Source organism: Lutjanus erythropterus, chromosome 10, assembly GCF_056507025.1.
Source record: "Lutjanus erythropterus isolate fLutEry1 chromosome 10, fLutEry1.hap2, whole genome shotgun sequence".
Lineage (NCBI taxonomy): Eukaryota > Metazoa > Chordata > Actinopteri > Lutjaniformes > Lutjanidae > Lutjanus > Lutjanus erythropterus.
The window spans coordinates 4,153,433-4,177,157 of NC_139326.1; the positions used below are offsets into that span (position 1 = coordinate 4,153,433).

Consider the following 23,725-nt stretch of genomic DNA (forward strand, 5'->3'; position numbering starts at 1 on the left):
CTAATTACAGCTATTTTGACTGATGCAATTGCGATATGATTTTCTCATTGAAAAACACATTAAAACGATCGTGGTGTGTTATTTTTTCACGGATCTGTGCTAAACACAGATGTTTTCTGAAGTCTAGAGTCTGATGTTTTGGTCAGGACACCTCTGCAACACCACAATATTTAATTTAAAATGGTATTTTGATGCACAGTTCATCTTTAACAAATTTTGCGCATCCTTTCAATAAAATTTTGATTACTTGTTCAGCCCTAAATAAGTGGTACCAATCTTCTGATTTAACTCTTGGCAGGTAGGCTAATGTGCTTGTTTCCCAAAATACCAAGCTATTCCTTTAAAGCTGCAGTAGGCAATTTGAATGGCGCGTTTGAATGGGCTTGTGTTTACCATGTTTACGAGACAAGCCCATTTGAACACCCCACTGGAAGTTCTGTTCGCTCCGAGTTCACGATGTTCATGTCGTAATTATGAGTTGATGAGTTCCACTTGAAGGTAGCAGAACATGCACGATGCAAAACCATCTTCCTCTCTCTCTGCTGCCTCGATGACTCTGCAAAGCCCCTCCCAAACCAAATAATGATGAACCAAATATTATAAATAACTACTAAAGTAATGCTTGTTATACTCGGATAGTTATGTCTGATTCAGAGGTAAGAAACGCTGTAGTAGAGAAGAATGGAGGAGAACCCAGTTGACTCTCTTTCATACAATTTTTTTTTAAATAAACAATTAATTTACAAGAACTGTTCAAATAATATTGTTAATTGAAGTGCAATGGTCAAAAGTAGTTATTTCTACCAAAGTTATAATGAAATTATATTGCCTACTGCAGCTTTAAATTCTTTAGACCAGGGGTGGAAAGTGAAACCCAACATGAAAAACAGCGCAGTACAGAACATACAGCAGCGTATAAATCTGATGTGCTGTCAGCGTATCAGCGTCTATTCCAGCTATATAGAGTTGCTCCCGAGCAGTGTTTCATGAGGTCTGATGTTACTGGTGCAAAGTGGATCATACACGCGTTATACTTACTGCACTGTGGTCAAGAGATCCTCTCTGTAATGCTGTTGGATAGTGAATGACTTATCTTATTAAGAAGCTGTTTTACCACTGCAGGAGCTGACTGCAGCTGACTGCTGTGAACCATGAAACCCATCACTCACTCACTCACTCAAAGACTCCCAACGATTATGATGAGTAAAAGGAGGAGAGCTGCACCCCCACAAATGGCGAGGTAGAGAAGTTTCTGTCAGAAAGAGAAGACCAGAGGAGTCAGAAATGCATTACAAATCCGTCAAACAGCTAAATGAATAAACGAATGCATGGGTACACAGATGAGCGGATGGACGAATGTTTAAGTGATGGGAGTAGTGGATGGAGTGTTACCTCACGCGGTGATCACAGCAGCTCTCATGCAGGAGGTTTGGTTAGTCCAACAGACAGGCCAACAATTAGTGCAATGACAGCAAGCAGGATCAACAGAGCAAAGGCAAGGATAATGTATTTCTGCCAAGTGAAGAAGAGGTTGTTACAGTGGTTTTAAAGGGAAACCTCAGTATTTTTCAACCTGCACTTTATTTTCCTATGTTTTGATGTACAAGTGACTAATGGGGGCAACAATTTTGAAACTGGTCCAGTGCTGAATGAGGCTGCTGCGGCCGGTAGAAGCAAAACAGCCACAGTGTAATTATTTGGGTCAATTGAAAACTGTCAAAGGTACATGAGAAGTGCTTGTTTTGCCACTGACCAGCTCAGATTGTTGTTCTAAGTGTCTGACAACATTATAGAAACAATCCCTACAGAGATAGACCTTTTTTTAAAAAGAGTGAGATCCTTTATGTTTAACCAGAAGTAGCTGTTATATCTCTCTCCTCAAAGCCACCAGGCTCCATTGACAAATACAGTAATTTTACCTTATTAGGAGAAAAATTGACACTGAATCCTAATCAGAGTCAAACACACAGAGACTCACATCCTCCCCTAATCAGGCTGGGAATATAGGGGCGGACTTTTGGTTCAATCTTTCAGCTTTTCCCTCTGACAGAGTCTGAGGAGTACCTGGCTCTTGAGAGCACCAGAAAGGCTGGCAGTCCTTGTGACAGACAGAGATAAATAGGCAGAGATTTTATTCACCCCCTTGAGGAAATTCAGGTATCCAGTAGCTCACACAACATCCTTCTTCACAGTAGTTTTACTTCATTATAAAACACAATCGGCGGCAAAAACAAGCACTTTTAGTGAACGTACTTTGACGTCTGCAGGGGTCTCACTCAGTACTGGACTAATTAAAAAAATAATTGTCCCCATCAGTCACCTGGACACAAAAACATTGGGAAATAGGGTCCAGGCTAAAAAATACCAAAGTTACCCTTCAACTGGTAACAGTGACTTTAATATCTTGTATAATCGACATTTGCAAATGTTTTTATTGTCAGTAATTAGTAAGACATAATTAGAAAGGAACACATACCCTCCGGGATTTTTTCTGGTATCTCACTGCTTTTTTGGTCTCTTCCTTTGCACTGTAAATGTATTCGGCAGCATTGGACACATTCTTTTCAATGTTGTTCACCATTTCCCCCTGTTAATGAAAGAATCAGAGTGCTTTTATTCAATGCATAATATTTGTTTTTGTTTTGTTTGTCATATATTTGCTTTGTCTTGAAACATAGTGGCTACATGCTGGTACACTCGTAAGATGTGAGGAAGAACAACAAAGTAGCTTTAGACTTTGACTAATGAGACGTTGAAGAAATTTGTGGGTGAAGACGGCCTTGCTGTCCTTCACACATGGCACAATTACTGAGAGGACTCTCAGCGTCTGGGGCTACAGATATGTCGGGCCTTGGGGAAATTCTACACTGCCTTGACTGAGAGTGGCTCATATTGTCTGGTGCCCTTCTGACTGCTGCCTCATGATGCGTGACTGTATGACCTGAGACACAGACTAACGGTTCAAGCTGAGGGAAATTTATGTTACTTTAAGCTGCCGGTATGAACTGTACCAAGATCTTCCCGGTGAGCATTTCGTGTCGAGAAGATGCTTAAAAAATGAAAACGCTGTAAAAAAGATGCTCAGAATTGATTCAAAGCTAAAAGCTTTTTCACTGACTATCTGAAGATGCTGACTGAATGTTCACATTTTGATAATTCTTTAACAGGATTTGGAACAGGACCTTGCTTACAATATTGCAATATACTGTATATTGGAATGACAATACTTCTAATGCCTCTCATGTCTGTAATGCAATATAAACATACTTATAATGTGTTATAATCTGCTTATCACACTTTCTGATGACTTGTGGGGTTTATTGCGGGTCACTGACTGACAAGGATTTTATTGTATAATAATTTTCATAGTTGTGATACATTATATTTGTTCTCTATACATTCTAATCACTGTTGTAATGCATCATAATGTGATTATAAGTTATTCTAAGTAGGTGCCTTTAGTGAGGTAATGAAATTCCCAGATGAAATAACCTTCACCCTGCCTCTGATGTTTCTCACTAAAGGAAAAACATATCAAGAAATCAGGCTATACATTTAAAAAAATGACATATAATCAATAAACATTATAACATATTGTAAATGTACTCCTGCTATTAATCTTTCCTTTTCATTTTAGTAGATAATAATCCACTGTGATCCTTCCAGCAATTATGTGAGTGACCAGCATTTTTTAAGTATATCTTGACCTTAAAACTTACTATAAAATGCTTTATAATGACTCATTATTTTTATGAAGCATTATAAATATTTATGAGTCCTTATAACTATTATTATACATCAGATTATAATACATTATAAATATGTTTATAATGCATTATAGACCGGGATGTCATAGAAAGTGTAAGCAAACTTTCCAGGTAGATGCATGTGTTACCTGAGTTTCTACCAGCATTGCCATGTCCATGAACATGGCGTGCAGCTCTCTGATGCTCGACTCCAGTCGTATGATGTCCTGGTGTCGGGACTCGATCTCATTCAGGGCCTGACGGGTGATCTGCGAATCAGAAATGATCTGAGGGGGAAAGAAGGACAGACAAGGTGAAATGATTAATTCAAAAACACCCAAACAAATGTTCCTAGCTGTGTGTGTGTGTGTGTGTGTGTGTGTGTGTGTGTGTGTGTGTGTGTGTGTGTGTGTGGCTGCAGCAGCACACTACCCCACCCCAAATGATTCACTCCTTCTCCACCAGCAGATGGCAGTAATTGCTGCAATAACATTAAACTGCACAGCAAAACATGACAGAACTTACATCAGATGTGAAGATTGATGGGTTTCCACTTTCTAACATGTCCTCTAGTTCCTCATTGGTTGTCACTTTTCCAGCTAAAAACAAAAAATAAGAGGCAATTATTACACACCAATCAACCGAACGTACCTCCATCTGATTCACGGAACAAACCGGATTTATTTGTCATTTCACAACACAGGGTTGTAGCAAGATTAAATTGTACTTCCTTGTTTGCTACTCACAAAAAAACAATATTAGAAATGGATACAGTAGATGTTATGTAAATAAAAACAAAATAAACTGTTTTTGGTGCATCACTTAATGACTAAAACCACCAGTATCAAGGAAAACATGGGGCTCCTGGTATATATTCACAAACATCCCAAGAAAACTCTCAGAGAGATCTAAACTTGGCCTAAAAACTTCTGGCAAGGAGTTCTAGCTTGTGAGTGATTTAGGAAAACTCTGCAAGCAACTCTGAGCAAGGAGGGTTCAGAAAGTGTTATCTTAGTGAGGAGATGTGGTTGACCCCGCTGCTATTCATGACTCATTCTTTTAAAGAGGAAAGAAAAAAAAAAGAAAAAAATGCACTCTCAGTGATGATGAACATACACTGGACAGTAAAATTGACAGAATTTAGTCTCTATGAAGACATTGTGTAATAAAAAATACTATTTAAGAACATCTCTGTTGAAGAAATTGAAATCCAGACTTTAACAATAGTTGAGAATCAGTTTAAAAACACAGTCATACTTGCACAGCAGCCTTTTCACATGCTGATAGTTATTAGAATTTTTTAATATTTATTTGTGCATGTTTATTTACCACGCTGGTAATTTCATTACTTAACATATTTGATAGTGACATTTTATTTTCTTTTGTAAAACACTTTGTAACATTGTTAAGAAAAGTGCTATATAACTAAAGTTTATTATTATTATTATCATTAATTATAAATTATCATTATTATTATTATAACTATTTGTACTGGGAAGCTTTGTGAATACAGCCCCCGACTGCACATCAGGCCTCTTTTTACTGAAGACACTGTAGTCTCAACACACCCAGAAACTAGTCAGAGACATGATGCTGTTTCTGAAATCTGAGACAATAAACTATAATTTGCAGGCCTGGAGTGGAAGGTTTTATACTGAAAAGGCTGCAGCCAGTGAGAGCTTGTTGAGTCCTGAGATCCATTAATATGACACCACTCCTACTCATGCACTTTTATTTTCACTCTGGACCTTTGATTCAGTATCTGGCATTACAATATGCCCAACTAAGATTGATTATCTAACACACCCTGCTGTAATTAGGAACTTGTGTTCATCGGTCTTGTAGCATTCAAAAACAATAAAACCAGAATTTGAAAAACAAAACTCCCCGAGTACTGAGTGTTGCACTGATGTGAAGAACGTAAACAACAAATGTCTGTGCTTAGCTGCGGTACGATATACTGTAGTGTGTTTAATCCCAGGATAATACACTTGTCTGGCAGTGTGTGAGGAGAAGAAGCCTCATTGTAGCCGTATCGATTGAGCTGACAGATCCACCCAGGGGACACTGCTACAAACACAATGCTGACTTTTCCCCAAGTACTCAGACATGTATTGTTTTGTTCAGTGAAACAACAAATTAAAGACTGAGAATGTGTTCTCTATGTAAGAATTCGCCACCTGTTGAATTCATACTCCAAAAAAATAGCGAGCAGCATATCACCAGAATTGCCACTTACTTCCACTGATTGGTTTACCCTGATATTCAACTAGTGGCAGGCAGCTGCAGGGAACAGTTAACTGGCATTATCCTTGACTAAAATATTGACAAATAGTTTAACTGACTAATATTTCTGGTGGCAACTAGCGAGGGTAGTGACATCTAATTTTGTAGTCAACTAATCGCACACATCCCTATGGTGAGCATGACTGGATCGGAACCAAACACAGCCTCCAAGATGTTATGATGTTATGCAGCCACCCACCACTAGTCAACGCTGCAGCCTGGGAAACAGCAGCCCCTCCCACCCAGCTTGATTGCCCCGATGGCCTGGCTATGGATGTTATTATCAGTAAAGTGGGACAGATGACAGCTCATAAGACCAGCGTGGTTTGTCAGTATGTAAATGAGGTTGAATGCAGGCATTAACCTGCAAGCAGAGCAGCTGCTGCTGCTGCTGCTAGCACCGCTAACGTTAGCCGCACTGTTTTTTACCCACAGACACTGTGATCCTGCTCGGTCTGAAACGGTGAAGCATTAAGTGAGTTGTTGTCATGTTTTGAAAGATAGTGTGTAATATCCATACTGCACAGTGCAATGTGCCACATATTTAAGCAGCACATAAAATATGATCTGGCAATTAACGTCTTCAAATGGCATTTAACATTATCAATTAATAAACTGCTTTCTGACAGTTTTAGTTTTAGAATAAACTTAGATTAGTTTATTCCCTGTCCCTGTCGATTAAACGCAAATTTTAAATTAGTCACCAGGAACATGCCTAACTGGAACCTTTTCACAAGCTCCAGTCTTGTCACAAACTTAGTGCCATCTTCTCAGCATCAGACATCCCCCCTCTTGTCATACAAAGTAGTATTATGAGACATGACAGGCCAGGGATAGCTGGTTCAGTAGATAAATGTCTTTGTTATTTTTTCACATTCTGACGATTATTTTAGCCATTTTTAAAAAACTTTTTAACCATAATTCTTACATATTGTTCCTTGAAAGTGAGGCACAATAAGGGTCACTACAGAAGTTACTTTTGTTGACATGTTCTTGTTTAATACTGAAGGATTCATAAATAGTGAAACACGCTGCAATAAAACTACAAATCTCAATGCAACAGTTGTTAATTTATGCATCAGTGGACTCCTAATTTAGATAATTTCATGTTTAATTGTAGTCAGTTCCTGCTGTGGTTTTCAGGGTTTTGCTTGTGACTAAGATTAGAAGTGTCTGAGAAACAAAGGAAGCCAGAAGCCCTTATAGAGAAACAGCTGCCGAAACTCTATAAACAGAAAGCTTTCTCTTCCTGAAGCCATGCCTCCCGTTGTACAACAGCCTCCCTGGGGAGACAGATCCCTGCGCAGGTGCTCGCTGTATGTCACACACCTTTTCCTTTTCCCCAGAGACACGGAGCCAAACACAGCAAAACACACCTCCAGTACAACTCGTCAACACACATCGAGAAAAAACACTTTCACTTCTGAATGACGGGAAATAATGGTGCAAGTCCACGACAGTGCAGACTGAGGTTCATGTGGCCTTGTCAAAGACAGGTGAACTACTGTTACACAAGCTGCCGAGTCCTCCGACCGTTTCCCCGGCAACGTAAACACAGCGAGCCGTCTCCAGTATCAGGCTCTTCCGTCTGCAGTGAGGAGAACTGGAGCCTCTCATTAATGCCGGCCGCAGGGACTGTGAGAGACAGTCCTATTTTTTACCTTTCGCTATTGTCTCGTGTTACTCGTATGTGCATAATACAATGCACCTGACACACACCGCCTATTATGTTTGTTTGTCACTGTAATTCTGAACAGAGATGACTCAACACACTCCTCTGAAAAATACAGGAAAACATCAAGTTGTGTGTTTGCGAAGGCGCGTTTAACAAATTAAAATTAACAAGCTTGGATGAATGCTGAGGTCTCTTCATCTTTTTACCTGTTAAAGAGATTGTAAACTCCCTTGAGGCAAATTGTGATTTGTGATTCTGAGCTTTATAAATACAACTTACTTTTATTCATTCTGGTTTGTTAGTAATTACAGTCATGTATTGTTATATAACAGGCTGGTGCTCTATTGTAGATCTTATTCTTTGATCACCCCTTCACCCACCACTCATTTAAAGTAACAATTTCTCAATTTTCATTTAAATAAAAATGTCCAAAGTGTGGGGTCAGTGAACCTGACCCGGTGTTGGTGTTATTTGTACAGGTCTGTTGGGTTACTGGATCAAACCAATCCTGCTATTGGGTGAATTTCTACCCATTGGTACTGGGTACAATTAATCCAGTACTGCGTCAGTGCAAATTTGACCCCACGCTTGGTAAATTTTAAGTGTCTTTTTAGTGCATATTGATCACTGAATGAGGCAACACAATGGTGATTGAGCCTATGGATGAAAGCAATGCAATATTTCCAGATATGCATTGTTATGAACTGGTTGTCTGTGGCGATAGTTTGGATATTTAGCTCATATGATGGCGGTTTTCCATCGGAAAAGGCTAAAGGTAAAATGAAAATATTCCAAATATAGCATACAATTAAACTGATGTTGATTTTTTAGGTGTCTAAAATATGCTGACCCTGTCCATTGCAGGACATTGCTTGGCTTCCTACACCAGTTCTCCTGTTCCTTCTCCAAACTGGGGGTGTGCCGACCGCCATCTGCTGAAGGTAATTCACTGACTATGGAAAAGTCATTTAACCTCACTTCAAATAATCCGAACTATCCCTTTGAGTTACTGCCACTGCAAACCAAACATTTCCCACTGCCGCAGCTTCACATTAAAAGCATTTCACAGGTCAAAGACAAGTTGAATTTTATTGTGAAGGAGTTACAGGAAATACAATGTGCTTGCCAGTGAGCTTAGTACTGGCTTCTATCTCTCATTGAAATGTGCCTAACAAACAAAGAGGGGTCATTTTCGGCATTTTTTGGCAGTAAATCAATTTGAAATACTGCAGGGAGTATTAGAACGGTCAGGAGCGGTCTGACAAAAGGCCAATTATTGCCTCACTTCTTTATTTAAATTACAATGACTTGTTTTGCTGCCCTCAGAATCCCATGACCTGCAGTATTAAACCACAACCACACTTGCTGATATCACCAGTAACCACAGGTGTGACCAAATCAACCAGGACCGAAGTCTTGAGGATCTCAACTTTCCATTAAAGTTTTATAAAAACTCACAGAACATTGATAATCTAGTCTCTGGCTGGGATCAATTGTGACTTTGGTTTGTACAAAAAAGAATCCTGACATGTTGAAGAAACCTGAAAAACTCCTGTCGTGCTGCTGGTGTCTGTTTATCAACAGTTCGGTCAGTGTCCATAGAAGCAGAGAGGAAACTGGTGTGGTCTGTTTCCTGGATCCTGTCCTAACACAGCTTCAAGGTTTTATGTGTCTCTCTTTTATCTCCAGATGGTTTACTCACAAATCTTGACGGTGTAACCAAAGCCACTGGCTGAAAAAGGAGCGTTTCATTCTTGTCGTAGCAATTTACATGAATAATGATTACTTTAAAGTTTCAAAAGACTCCTCTATAAATGTTATCTGGCCTCACGAGGGTCCAGGAGGGCCATTATTTGTCACTTACTTATCTCCAGCTGTCTCTGGATCCTTCCTTTGCTTCTTTCCCGAAAGGACACTTGAGTCTCGTTGTACTGGGTCATGACCTCCACAAACTTCCTGGACAGCACCGTGTGCTGAGGACAGCAGAGAACACGAGGGCAGAAAGTGAGAATGTAGGCATTTCAGACTGCAAACTTTTAGGACTTGAAGACTGGATGTGTGAGGTATTCAGCGTGTTACTTACAGTAGATGGAGGTGGACAACCAGTGTAAGAATCTAGGCAATGTTCTGCTGTGAACCATGGATGTATTAAGAAAAACTGGACTCAGATTTGGTGGCGGCCTCCATTTATTCCTATAAAAGCTTCTCAGTAACACATGAAGCCGCCTTCTGTGCTGGATCTTCTGTATATGTTTAAATATATGCTTTAATTGTGCAGCTCTTCAAGACTTTCCAAATGTTAGCGGACCAAATGAATTGTCTCCTGATTTCACTTTATGACAATCAAAAAAAAAAATAGCCCCAGTTTTACAGCTACTTTGTCCACAAGGTAAGTTTAAGGGAAAAAGTCTTTTTGACCTTGTCATTACACTATTTGCCTTCAAACTGTCAAATTGGATTCAAAGCCAGACGCAGTTCCTTGCTTGCTGTGGACAGGGTCAGCTCAAAAATGTATTTTAGATATCTAAAAAATCTATATCAGTTTAAGTGTGTGCTGTATTTAGAATATTTATATTGCTCTCTCTAAACCAACCAGACTCCGTTGGCAAAACAGTAATTTTACCTCACAGAACACAGGGGCAGCTGGTCTACCGCTGCCTTGATCAGTCAGTTCTGCGAACCCGAACTAAGCTTTTAAAACACTGAGGTCACTCAATAACAAAAACAAACTAACAGATGGAGGCAGTGGTAGATCAGCGGCTCCTGTGTTCAGCAGGGTAAAATTACTGATTTTGCCCAAGGAGTTTGGTGACTTTGGAGAGATGGACATTTGACGTATATAACAGCACTTTTCTGTCAGAAAAGCCTGTCTGACGGCAAAATAAATTGGCCAAAATATTTTAAATAGGGCCTACACTTCGATCTTTTTAGACTGGCCTTTTTTTTTTACTTGTCTAAAATATGTTTTGCTGCTGATCTTGTCCACAGCAGTGCATTGCTTAGCTTCCTACACTGGCACTTCATCTCCAAAGAAAGCAGTTTTGCATAAGATACTTACATGGTTGACATTAAAAGTGCATTATGAGTATTTCTATACAAGATTCAAGTGTCGGAGAAGATTTGCTATCCTCCGACACCTTTTTTATGATATACAGAAAAAATATTACATGTATTATGTGTCTATTTAACTATACATGTGATTTATTGCTTTTTTTATGGCTTTGATTACCAATAAAAAGACTCGGATTCGAAATTTGATAGTAAATAATTATAAACTATCCTCGTTTTCCTCCCATATGTGCACAACTGACAGATGTGTGATGATGATCATGTGACGTGTAACACGTGAGGAGTTATCAGTTTGTTTCCTGACCTGCGTTTTCTGGATCCTGAAGTCAACAGAGGCTCTGTTAGTTATGTCATCTTTGGGCATGCTGTGCTCCATGGCTTCAGAGGGACAGAGTCATGACACAACGTTACCCAACATCAGCTTTTATGTGATCGAGTCAATAAATATCAAATAAGTGTGACAATCGCGTCATGGTTCCACTCACATTTGAGCTTGGTTCGCACCACGTTGGCGTTCCCTTTGATATCGTTTGTCAGAGCGTCCAGTTGATCCTTTGTTCCTTCACACAAACACAAATATGAAACACGTCAGAGTTGGTTTACTGATGAGGAAAAATAATGTCATGCAGCTAATCACTGTGACTCTCCCTCTCCTCTGTAAATATTGGATTTACTCTGATTTCATCTGGTAACTCGGCAACAACCCTGTGGCAATATTACAGAGGTCACACAGCACAAAGCACAAGCTCTTTGTTTCTTTCCCTGGTGACTGTTTCACGTCATGGATCCACGTTACATTAAACACAATCACTGACGATGCCACGGCTCTGTAAACTGGCTCTTTGTCCTGCAGGCTCCTCCGGCCTCGGCTCACACACTGAACAGAGCCAGGAACACCGAGGACATCTTTAAATCGTTAGAAATACTCTTAAACTCAGAGTCACACACTGGAGCCTGCAAACATCTGCAAATGACAGCATGCGACTGTGAAACGGCTCCTAACAGGATGAATCGGAGCACAGATCACAATGGTTTGGGAGTTCTGGGGCAAAACGGAGCTGTTTCCTTCGCAGGTTTCCTGCCGGGCAGACATTCATTTACAATGAGGAGGAAAATGTAACAAAGGAAGTGAGACATTTGTTGTATTTTCACTCTGGGCTTCAAAAATCAAACTCCATCCAAGCAGGTCTCATAACAACTGAATGCACAAAGTAACTCCTGAAAACAACATTACATTGTCATTACACTGAAATTTGACGGTATGGAAGCCCATTTCTGCCAATGTGATGAAAGAAAAAGATCCCGTAAGTCTCAAAATAATGACTTAGTGTGGCAGCGTGCTGATGCTCTCACACCAGAAAAACAGAAACAGATCAGTATCATGTTACAATATGAATAGATAGTTAGTGCAAAGTGTTTTTCACGTTATTCCAACATAACAATATGACATGAAAGGTTTCTTATAAAGAAACTTCTCTTGTTATAACAATGCACGATTTATCTCAGGAAAAGGAGGTTACGCTTCAACAATAGGATCCTCAGTGGAGTGCTAAACCCAAAATCCAGTGAGCATGTTCAAAAAAACTGAAACATCAACAGTCTTTATGTCGAGGAGGTCAAAATACTCACATTTCACTCATGTTTAATCATCTATTATTAATTGATCATTAAATCGCCAGCTATTTTGATAACAATGTTTAAGAAAAAAATGTCCAAATTCTCTGATTCCAGCTTCTTAAATGTGAATATTTTCCGGTTTCTTTCCTCCTCTCTGACAGCAAACTGAATATCTTTGAGTTGTTGACAAAACTAAGACATCTGAAGACGTCATCTTGGACATTTTCTGACATTTCATAGATCAAACCACTAATGGATTAATGAAGAAATTGAACTAACAGACAGATTATTACATTTGTGCACATACACGTTACATTTTGCACTTGCTATGCAAAATTCGAGGCCATCATCTTTCACTATGGGAGGCAATGACTGACATTTTTCACCATTTTTCACCATTTTATACACCAAACCACTATAAATTAATTGAGAAAATAATTGACAGATTATTATATTTTGTGAATGTGACATTCTGCATAACAAGATAAATAATATTTCATTATAACAAGTTAAATTTCTTGTTCCAATCTAAATACGGTATCAGTTTGTTTGTCGTTATAACAACTTGTTAAACCATAAAACTTTCTCATTATAATGTGATACTGATCCATTTTTCTTTTTCTGGCACCAATACACAGCTGGACAAAATAATGAGTTAATATCACAACATAATGAAAAACTGTCTCGGAGTAATGACTTTGATAATGACAAACTTTCTGAAAATAATGAGTTGGTCCACAGATAGATACTAAGTCATTATTTTTAAGTTTCACATTAAAATGACTTTTTATTTTCATGATATTGGCTAAAACAGGCTTCCATACCAAAGCTCTCTGCCTCCATCCTTTATCTTGATCTTTTTTTCCCCATAAAGACACACACTTACTGTCATCTGGGTTGGGTGCAGACAGGATCATGCTGTGCATCTTCCTCACCTCTTCCACTTGGTAGGAGATCTTATCAATGAGTCCTCGAACTTCTTCCACCTAAATCAACCAATAACAACACATCAGTATCTTGAATATTCCCCCAAACCTGCTGTGCACATCGTGTGAAACTCACTCTTCTGAAGAAGCTCTCCATGAAGCCATCTCTGTCCACTGCGACTGTAACCTCCTCCTCTGCATGTTGTGTTCTACCCTGCAAGGAGATAAAATGTGTTTGAATGACTTTTGGTGCAGCCAAAGTTATTTATTTATTTTACCTGTCCAGGTGTAAAACTGTCAAACTTACAGCAGTGAGTTCAGCCAGTCGATCCTTCATCACACCGATCAGCTCGTCTCCTGCCCTGATAATTCTAGTAAAACATCAGCTTGGTCATCCTGTGAAATGTCTCCATGTGCAGAGTAACACTGAGACACCTTCACTGTGGACTGAGGTCGAGCTGAGACACACGGTCGGCCTTCATCAGCTCATCAACAGGCGGTGGAAAGAGGAAAAGAGCGCGACAGGTCCGAAAGTTTGAATTCTACCAAAACTATATCTTCACAAAATAAAAGTCTAACTAACGCTGCTGTGTTTCTGATCTACTCTGAGTCGATATTTCCCACCGCAGCAGCGTAAAGGATCTGTAACAGATCCACGATATCTCGTTTCTTCGGGACACGCCTTTTCTCCCACCTCTCTCTCTCTCTCTCTCTCTCTCTCTCTCTCCCTCTCTCACCCCCCCTCTCCCTCTGCGCCTCAGGGGGGAGAAACTAGTCCTCCTTCAATACAATTTGATCGGACCGTTATGATAAACAAGACTGAGCCTAAAAGTTTTAGGAATGGCAGAAAAAGTAGAAAAGGAGGAGATATCAGAATCAGGATCGTGGTTTTATTCACTCTTGGTTTTCTCATACAAGAATTCGCTTTGGTACAAATATATAAATAAAGTAAATAAAAAAGTAACCAAAAGAAATTTCGAAAATAAAGTTAAAACAAAAAACATAAACGTGAAATAGTGATAAATGTATAAGTGAATAAATAAAGCAAAATAATATAAATAAATACAAAGTATATGAATAAAAAGTAAAGTTAAAAAAACTAAAAATTAAATAAATAAAATGCAAAGGTCAAAGAGTATAAAGACTTAATAAATTTTAAAACGTAAATTTAAAAATAGTTTTTAAAAATGAATAAAAGTTAATAAACAAAAGTGATGAACAACAACAACAACAACAACAACAATAATAATAATAATAATAATAATAATAATCATAATCATAATCATAATAATAATGATATACCAAATAAATAAAAAAGTTAAAAAGTGTAAAAAGTAATAAATAAAAAACTAGAGTATTTTAAAATTAATATACGAAAAAAGTAAAAGTAAAAAAAATACATAAAAAGAATAAATAAAAATACAAAAATTAAATTAATTGTGAAAAGTAAAACTTCTTTTAAAAAGTACTAAATAAAAAAGTACATATTATATTACCTCCATTAAAAACTATTAAGTACCAGTGCGACACAGTCTGTGAGTGATTTTTATTTATCAGATGGTAACTTTCAGTTTGACAGCAAACACACCACCAGGCAGGCAGTTATATGAGACGGTTCAATAAATAATAGATAAGCAGTGAGGCTGGGTGGCCTCTGAACTATTGGCCCTCTGACCACACGGAGGCGCTGTTCACCTGCACATGTGTGCAAGCTGACCTTAACAGCCTGTGACGGGACATGAGGCTCCTGGTGACTCCTCCACCTGCAGGTATCACCTCCAAACTCTTACAAAGATGACACCAGGAAAGACGAGCAGATCTGATTTGGCTCATATAAGATATTTACGATGCTTCTGCATGAACTTAAAGTGGAAGATAAATTAATGTATTTAATTAAACTTGAGGTGGTTGAGATGTAATTAATTGAACAAATCAGGTCACTAAAAAGTTACTGTAACTGAGCGACTCCAGTGATTTCTTTCTGCCTTTCAGTCACCTCCTCCTCCTCCTCCTCCTCCTCCTCCTCCTCCGCCTCAGCAGCATCCCTGTTGTTCCCGGACAGTCCGGGGTGTTGTCCCCAAATATCCAAACCAGTCATGAGAGCACACGCTGAACACGTATCTTTTATCTAAACAGCGTTTGGACCGCACAGTGCACAATCCTGATCTCATTCATCTCCAATTACGCACAAATAATGCCATTTACGCACAGCTGTAACGCCCCTCCTCAGAAGATCCAAAAAATGACATCACGTTTTGCAATTCCCACGTTCAGTCCAACAAGTCAGTACGCCTCCACGGAGCTCCTCTACTCCTCCTGGCTGCTTCCAGATGCAGACACAGAAACTCACAGGAACAAGGACCAGTCCGCTGCTGGAGTAAAGATCACGGATTTACAGCTTTCTGCGTGGAAGTGGAAGTTCAGATCATGAAAGGGCAGCTTGTGAAGTTATTCTGCCTCATGCCAGAAAACTAAATTGATTATTTTTTTCTTTTTTTTTCTCTAGTGCTGTTAGTACTCTGTTATTGATCTGTGCTTCTGAGCTTGGACACATGGAGTGATCAGAAGTTTTTACATGTTGGAATAATGAGTGACTCCTCCTGGATTCATCTTTATTTGGGGATTTAATTTCAGACAAGACTTCACGTGGTACATTTTCCCAAAGCTATGGAATTTTCTTTGCAAATTCACCTTTTTACAGTCTTTATCTCCTATATTAAGGTAAGCTCCTAAAACTGCAGTCCTACTCTCTCATATTAGTCAGTCTGGTCATCTGTTGTACAGCAGCACCCTTTAAAAATTCATTTGATTTCTCTACAGGTTTATGCACAAGTGGTACAACCTGCAAAGCATCCAGGTAGTGATGAGTTTTTGTGTGGATGATGTGATTTCCTTTATTTTTCCATAACCTACGGTTTTAAGTTGTCACACTTAGATATTAACATCATTGGGCTGAAATGAAGAATTATTTTCATTTTTATTATCTATTTATCTATTGATCATTCTCCAAATTAATCGATTAGTTGTTTAGTCCAAAAAAGAGAAAGAAAGAAGAGATCAGTGTTTCCCAGAGTCTAAGATGACTTTTCAGAAGTCTTGTTTTGTACACAACACAAAGATATTCACTTTTTTGTCATTTAAGAGAAAAGAAACCATAAAATATTCACATATTAGAAGCTGAAATGAGAGAATCTGGACACTTTCTTCTAAAAAATGACTCAAAATGATTAATCGATTATAAAAATAGTGGATGATTAAGCAATAGTTGTAAACTGTTCATTGCAGCTCTACCTGCAACTAAAGAGTTTTATGCTGTATCATCGGTTTATGCTACCTACCAGCCCCTATGATAATAAACATTAAATACATAAAGGATTATTTTCATTATTGATTAACCTGCCAAATACTTCCCCGATTAATCATTTAGTCCATAAAATGTCAAACACATTATGAAAAATGTTCATCAAAATTTCTCAGAGCTCAAAGTGACAGCTTTACTTGCCTCCAACTAGGGCTGCACAATTGAAATATTATTGAAATCCTGTTCTCCAGATGTAAGGAAACATTTTAGTTTGTTTTGTACGGAAGTCAACAAATTTCACATCATCATGATTTTAATGGTTTTTCAGTGCCAAGGACATTGTAATGCAAAAAGGATTATTCCCACTAATCGTGACTCATATCGCAATCGTAATATCAGTGAAAATAATATTGCGATATGATTTTTTTTTTTTTACCATATCGTGTAGCCAACTAACAGTCCAAAATCCAAAGACTCTTCATTTACTGTCATAAATGACAAAAAAGCAGCAAATCCTCACATTTAAAAAGCTGCAACCAGCAAATGTTTGACATTTTTGCTTGAAACATGACTGAAATGACTCATCAATTCAGTGAAAATCATTACAGTTCTAGACATCATACATCTGTATGCTGGATCAGAAACATTCAGTGAACTGTAGAAACAAAAGTTCCAGATCAGAGTTATTGATTTCTATTCATTAATCAGAATAATTCCACCAAAGTCCAAAAAGAAGTAGCAGGAAAATATATTTTGAGCTTGACTCGGCGGGGGGGAAGCCATTTTCTGGATGGCATTGGTTTATGCTGTCCCTATATATAAACAAACTTTAAATAAATAAAAGAGTATTTTCATTATCAACTATTCTGCCAGCTATTTTCACAATTAATCAATTATTCTAAAAAAATGTGAAACATGCTTATCACAAATTCCCAGAAGCCACAGTGACACCACTAAATTGCTTCTTTTCTCCAACTAACAGTCCAAAGACTCTTCATTTACTGTTACAAATGACAAAGAAAAGCAGCAAATCCTCACATTTAAAAAGCTGCAATCATCAAATGTTTGACATTCTTGCTTGAAAAAACAGCTGAAACTATAAAATGTACTTTAAAACAATACCCTAACCCAAAATCCCAAGACTCTTCACTTACTGTCATAAATGACAAAGAAAAGTAGCAAATCCTCACATTTAAGAAGCTGAGATCAGACAATGTTTGACATTGTTGCTTAAAAATTCCAGAAACGATTAATCAATTATCAAAATAATTGCATACTCGGTGAATCAACCAGTCATTGCAGCTCTAGTGATCATACATCTGTATGATAGATCAGAAACATACAGTCCGCTGTAAAAAGTTCCAAATCAGAGGATGTGATTAGTTTGTTTACTGCTCTTCTCATTAATCCGGATAATCTACATAATTTTCACAGCTGTTTGGTTCATTATTATCAATCTTTTAATCCCACTGAAATCCAAACTGGAGGACCAGGAAAATAGATTTTGAGTTTGATTGGGGGAAAAGCCTTTTTCTGGATGCTTGTTTACCCGTGAACTCTCGTCCAGGCCTGCAGGTGTTGGCCACGGCCTCACATTATTGGCCTCTGGATGCTGTGGATGGAATCCATGAACTGTGGGACCAGATTGGAAACAGACCAGGTTATGTTAACGGAAGCAACATAAGTATGTGCACACATAAACAGACTGCATATGCTCATGGGAATACACCACCAGCTAAATGTCTCTGTCTGATTGCTCTCTGCATGCTGTTTTTTCTTTTTTTTTCCACCAGCCACCTTCCATCCACAGCCATCATGCTTTTTTAATGTGCTGCTGTGTTCAGAGCTTTTATATCGTATATCAGATTTATCACTGAAATTATAAAGCAAAACATCTGGGGTGTCGAGTAACTTATGATTTAAAATGGCACCATAATGTACATACCTTAATCTGGATGTGGTGTAAGTCTGAAAAACTGTAGGGAACAGATCACTATTCTGCATCTTGGAGTTTGAGTTTACAGCCATGTTGTCATTACAGTCGAATAATGACTCAAAATAATGTTTTAGTATCTCAAAAAATTGACTCTCAGTATCACAACATAATGAGAAACGTTCTCAAAATAATGAATTAGTCTATAACGCTATCTGATTTTGAGATAAGTAAGTCATTATTTTAAGAAAGGATTTAATTATTTTGAGATACTAAGTCATTAATTTGAGACAGTAAGCCATTATGTTGAGATGCCATGTCATTAGAGGTACAATGTCATTAAATTGAGATAAGTAACTCATTATTTTGATAAGGTTTCTGATTATTTTGAGATACTAAGTAATTATTTCAAGACAAGTGAGTCATTATTTTGAGAAAACTCCTCATTATGATGACTTACAGGATATTTTTTTCATCTCATTGATAGAATGAATTTAATTACTTCTTCCACATGCACAGAGTTTGCAGCCATGTTGTCAGTGCAAGTTTAAAGAAAATGTTAAAGTTGTCGAGGGATCAGGTATAGACCTGAGTTTGATGTGTGGAGTCACTCTGAGTTAAGGGAAACCCTGCAGCGCTCAGCTCAGCATCACTCTGTCTCATACCTGCACATCACGTCCCTCCTGTTGTCTTCCTGTCACTGTTCTCTTGTGTCTCCCGTTGTGTGTCTATATAGGTGTGAATCACTGTTTTTCTCCGTTGTCTCTGTCCAGCTCTCAGAATCCACAACCACACTGTGCTCCCTTCCTCCCATAACTCTTCCTATGTGTATACCAATGACTCTGCCTACACTAACATTTCTGCGACAGTAGGTGAGGATCCATCACTTTCTGCTCACTGAAATTCAATCGTGCACCACCCACTGCGCTCACTGTTGTCCTCTCTGTATCCACGCACTGTCCAGCTGAGCAGTCCACACTTGTTCAGTCTTTTGTCTGGCAAGCACAAGATGATGTTCTCTTGGTCTTTTTCCTATGAACTAAGTCTTCTATTTCTGAAGTTTTGTTAATGCAGCTAGGCTTTTGCGACAAAAATAAGTAAACAAGTACATAAATAAGCAAAAATATTCAAATAATGTAAAATAATCATAGTCAATAAATAGGTGGTTAATGGTCTAAAACTGTACATCTTATTATTTAGGACACTTCTGCCAATAATGGCAGAAAAATGGAAACTCTCTGGAAACTTTTTAAACCCAAATAAAGCCTGGTTTAACTTTAAATTATGTTGCATCAAACTTTTAAACTATCTTGAAATTAAGAAAAATTCAATTTAAACCTCTCTTTAAACCTTAATGTATAGTTTGTAGTCTAAATTTAATTCTGTTGCGCCAAAACTTTGAACTCCAGTTTAAAATGTGATCCAGTATTAACTTGAAACTTACACTTGAGGAGGTTTAACTTTTAAATTGGATGTCTTTTCGAGGTGGATTGAACAAATAATGAAGTTCTTCAAAGAAAGTTGAGGGACAGACTCAACCAAACTGAGTTTATGATGCGTCTCTTATTTCAGACAGTTTCTGTTTATCCTCACTGTGCTGTTCTCTGTTTTTAATCTTTTATTATTTGGTCACATTGCTCCATTATTTCAGCCATTGAGTTTTCCTCAAATGAGGAGAATTTACAGTGTCTCTGCAGAGATAATGTTTTAGCCAGCAAACAATGTAGGCTAAAATTTTGTTAACTTTTTAGCTAGCTAACAAAATATGTAGGCTATCATTTTGTTAACTTTTTTAATAACTAGCAAATAATGTAGGCTAATATTTCGTTAACCTTTTAGCTAGTTAGCAAACAATATAACATTTTCTTAAGGAATACAAAACAGTTGAAAGTTAATGTTTTTGCCTTCTGTTTTATACTGACACAGTCACAACAGCATGCAAATTTATTTTTCTTAATTTGTTGATTTTAATTTCAGCAACTCTATTTAATTTTGGTTTATATCACTAAACTTGGATGTACGAAACTGGGATTAGTTTTTAATTGTTTAACAGAGCTCTGCTTAATTTTAAATCTTGATTTACTCATTTTAGTTTTGCTCCAGTTAAAACTAATTTTAGATTAGGCATTAATCTTTGTTAGTGCAAACCCAGACTGAGACATCGCAGGGAACTTTCCAACGCTTCATTTCCGACCCTCAAAACTTATCGGAGCCAAAAGCATCAACATGATCAGGGGAAGGTTGCTATATCAATGTAAATTTGTCAGCTGACAGCGTAAATATATACCCAGTCTCCTACGTCTTAATGCAATACAGTATAACCCGAATCAATTGTGCAAATGCTGGAGGATTACAGTCTTTCCATCAGGGGTCATTTATAGGGTGGGTTGTTTTATCGGGTTTCACCACACCCAACGAAGCAAGGGAGTGTGATGGTTCTTATGATTTATCGGTAGTTTTGGAAAGCATATCAAATATTAGCAATTAGCCCCAAAACATGTGATCTACAGTGGCTCGGGTCTGCTTGCAACAGTCACACATGGGGTCTGTACTGGATGTAAATGAAACAATATGTTTGATACTTCTTGGCCTTTTAAATAATTCATGATTGTTCATTAGCTTTAGCCACACCAGGATCATAACGGCACTCATTAATGCCTTCATATTCTTTTATGAGACACCAAGAAAGCTGTAAAAGCCTCATGTTCACAGGCTGCAAAAACAACTTATGATTTGTTGGCTATTAAGGGGATAATTTGATTTGTTGAGTGAACAGAGAACTGAACATGTTGAACATTTTGGCACTCAAGCGGACCCTGCTTATAATTATCATGGCGTTGATTTGTGCCTTCGATTTATGCAGATATTGTTGAAGGAATGGTCAACAAGGGCATCTTTCTGAATGGAGATAACGGCGGCACTTTTCTCCACTTTGGAAACTACCAGAACTCTTGCATTAGTGACCCTACTCTGTGCGGTCCTGAGGGTGAGTGTGCTGTTGTTTATGGATACGATCATTTGCCAAAATATTGTCAAACCATTTTAATTCTCTTTTATTGATGCCTGCAATTAATTTTTTTTCCATCCTCCTCCCAGGGATTACCTTCTCCTTTTTTTGGAAAAACCACGAGGTACAGTCCCGCTTTGCTGTCGCCTCTGGAGGGAAAGTGATCTCCAATGGCTTCTCCGTCTACACCAATCCTTTTGGAGGATATGTGGAGTTTTATACTCGAGGCAACAACCACAGATGGAAGGCCAACATCAGTGTTCCAGGTATTGTGAATGTAGTTGCCCTTTGCACTAAACACAGCGTCCTTCGGTGAAATTTCCCATAAGGAATCCATGAGGAATGTATTTTGGTCTTGGAAATATATATAGATTTTTTGTTTTCAACCATAAATTGTTAGTTATGTAATTGCATTCATGCTTTGGTTCACTGAAACCAGATGGAGCTGCAGGGACTTGATTTGGCGAGTCTTTTGCTGTGTGACAAAACATACAATTATTATGGACGTGTAAAGAGATGTGGTCATTTCCTTTTTAAATATAATAATGTTTGGTGATTAGTTAAGGTCCAGTTGGATGAAATTTGAAGCATAATAAAGGTCAGAGTGTGACCAATACTCTAAATTCAATTCTGAAAATAAAAGTGTATTTAAATGAGATGAAAAGATTTGGTAATATGTTTTGACAAAATGGAAAAAAGCATACAAGGCTTAATGTTATGTGAAACAGTATTTTGTTCTCAGATGACTTCTGTCATCTTTGTTTTTGCTTCAATTACTCCAGGTTGCACTCGCGGGCGTCGTAACTCAATTTTGACTTTGAGTGTACAGTTACAGAGGATCAGACGTCATCTGGTTCTCATACAGTGTGACATGTCGATGTTTCAGGACAAGTCTTTTTTTTCTTGTCTTGAGGCAAAACTCTGAGGGTGACGGGTTAAACCCTCAGGTGCCCTGTGACCAGCGATTAAGGTTAGGAATGTCACATGATACGTAAAGACGTGAAATGTTGGTCTTTAGCACATATGGTTTATATCTTAATCACAAATGAGACATGTTTTATTTGTTTTTCTCCTCTGGAAGAAGTGTTGTCAGATAGTTAATATTACTGTTATTTTCTTAAGAGAAACAAGTTGAACTAGGTTTTGTGAAATTGATTGGAAAGACACTGGCATCATGTTTGTGGATTTATGTAGATCATAAAAGAACAAATACAAAACATAGAGCAGCAACAAAAAGTGATTAATAATTAGTTTGACAGCAAATTAAATGTGCTAAAGGAGTTATTAACTGGTTTTGAAATAGTCTCATTTTGACCTGTATATAGGCCTGTATATGACCTACATAAGCAAACGAGACCATCAGCGAGAATGTCTGCCCCCAGGTCGGATTCTCCTTGAAATCAGATGACACAGTTTACAGAGTGCAGACTGGAGGATCCCGTGTTTACATTTTCCAAGGCAAAGTTACAGTGACGTTAGAAGAAAGCATGAACAGATTTTTCTTCAGATAATTTTATTTTTGATGTGATTTTCTGTGGTTATGCCAGTGGAAACACTTCCGCTTTTGTCCACAGGGGTCTCCAAAACCAACACAATGAAATTTCCTCGTAGACGCTTTAATCATCAACTATTTTCATTGGCAATTAATCGTTTTCAGCCATTTCTAACCAAGCTAGCATCAGTCCAGATGAATGGATAGCCATTGTTATTGAAGCATGTTAGCATCCCTGTCAGTCTTAGTTGTCCTTGTTTATTGTTACTTAGCAAATGTTAGCCAACATGCTAAATTAAAACTGAATATATTCTGTTTTTAGGCTGTGGTTTGGACAAAACAAGGAATTTGAATGCATCACCTTACACTCTGGAAAGCTACAATGGGCGTTTTTTAAAATTTTCCATTGATTAATTAAGAAAATAGTGTGCAGATTGCAAGATCATGAAAATAATTAAGTAGTTGCAACCCTAAAATATAAATATTCCACTATTTATTGTTTATTTAGCCTTTGGTTTATTTGATAGAGTCAAATGATAGACAAACTGAAGTGTCTGTAGCGGATCCTGTAACACCGTTTCCTAGAAGGGCTTTTATGAAAATAAGAGATGAGGCAAAAAGAAGGCAAACAGACTTCACAAGATGCCATAAATCCAAATTAAAAAAAAAAGTT

The 23,725-nt window shown here is 37.8% G+C and overlaps 2 protein-coding genes across 4 annotated transcripts in view; one reads left to right on the forward strand and one right to left on the reverse strand.

Moving 5' to 3' along the window:
- Window positions 1-461: 461 nt before the first annotated feature.
- Window positions 462-13,991, reverse strand: stx2b (syntaxin 2b). 2 transcript variants are annotated; one of them, XM_084727909.1, is made up of 11 exons: window positions 13,627-13,991; window positions 13,456-13,533; window positions 13,280-13,379; window positions 11,262-11,336; window positions 11,081-11,154; window positions 9,572-9,680; window positions 4,272-4,345; window positions 3,896-4,033; window positions 2,477-2,587; window positions 1,393-1,512; window positions 462-1,252 (listed from the first exon to the last, which is right to left on the reverse strand). In XM_084727909.1, the coding sequence occupies exons 1-10, from the start codon at window positions 13,654-13,656 to the stop codon at window positions 1,417-1,419; spliced, it is 885 nt and encodes a 294-aa protein (XP_084584035.1). In that variant the 5' UTR covers window positions 13,657-13,991; the 3' UTR covers window positions 462-1,252; window positions 1,393-1,416. The 2 variants fall into 2 exon arrangements, with proteins under 2 accessions (XP_084584035.1, XP_084584036.1); XM_084727910.1 differs by lacking the exon at window positions 1,393-1,512.
- A 1,980-nt stretch (window positions 13,992-15,971) lies between these two features.
- The window catches only part of adgrd1 (adhesion G protein-coupled receptor D1), a 47,830-nt gene continuing 40,076 nt past the window's right edge, over window positions 15,972-23,725 (forward strand). Inside the window, exons 1-6 of one of the 2 annotated variants that reach the window (XM_084727912.1) lie at window positions 15,972-16,040; window positions 16,140-16,176; window positions 18,188-18,304; window positions 19,327-19,425; window positions 21,417-21,539; window positions 21,650-21,826. In XM_084727912.1, coding sequence (XP_084584038.1) covers window positions 15,987-16,040; window positions 16,140-16,176; window positions 18,188-18,304; window positions 19,327-19,425; window positions 21,417-21,539; window positions 21,650-21,826 — 607 coding nt within the window. In that variant the 5' untranslated portion in view covers window positions 15,972-15,986. The remainder of the gene's footprint in view (window positions 16,041-16,139; window positions 16,177-18,187; window positions 18,305-19,326; window positions 19,426-21,416; window positions 21,540-21,649; window positions 21,827-23,725) is intronic. The other variant, XM_084727911.1, reaches the window with a different exon arrangement.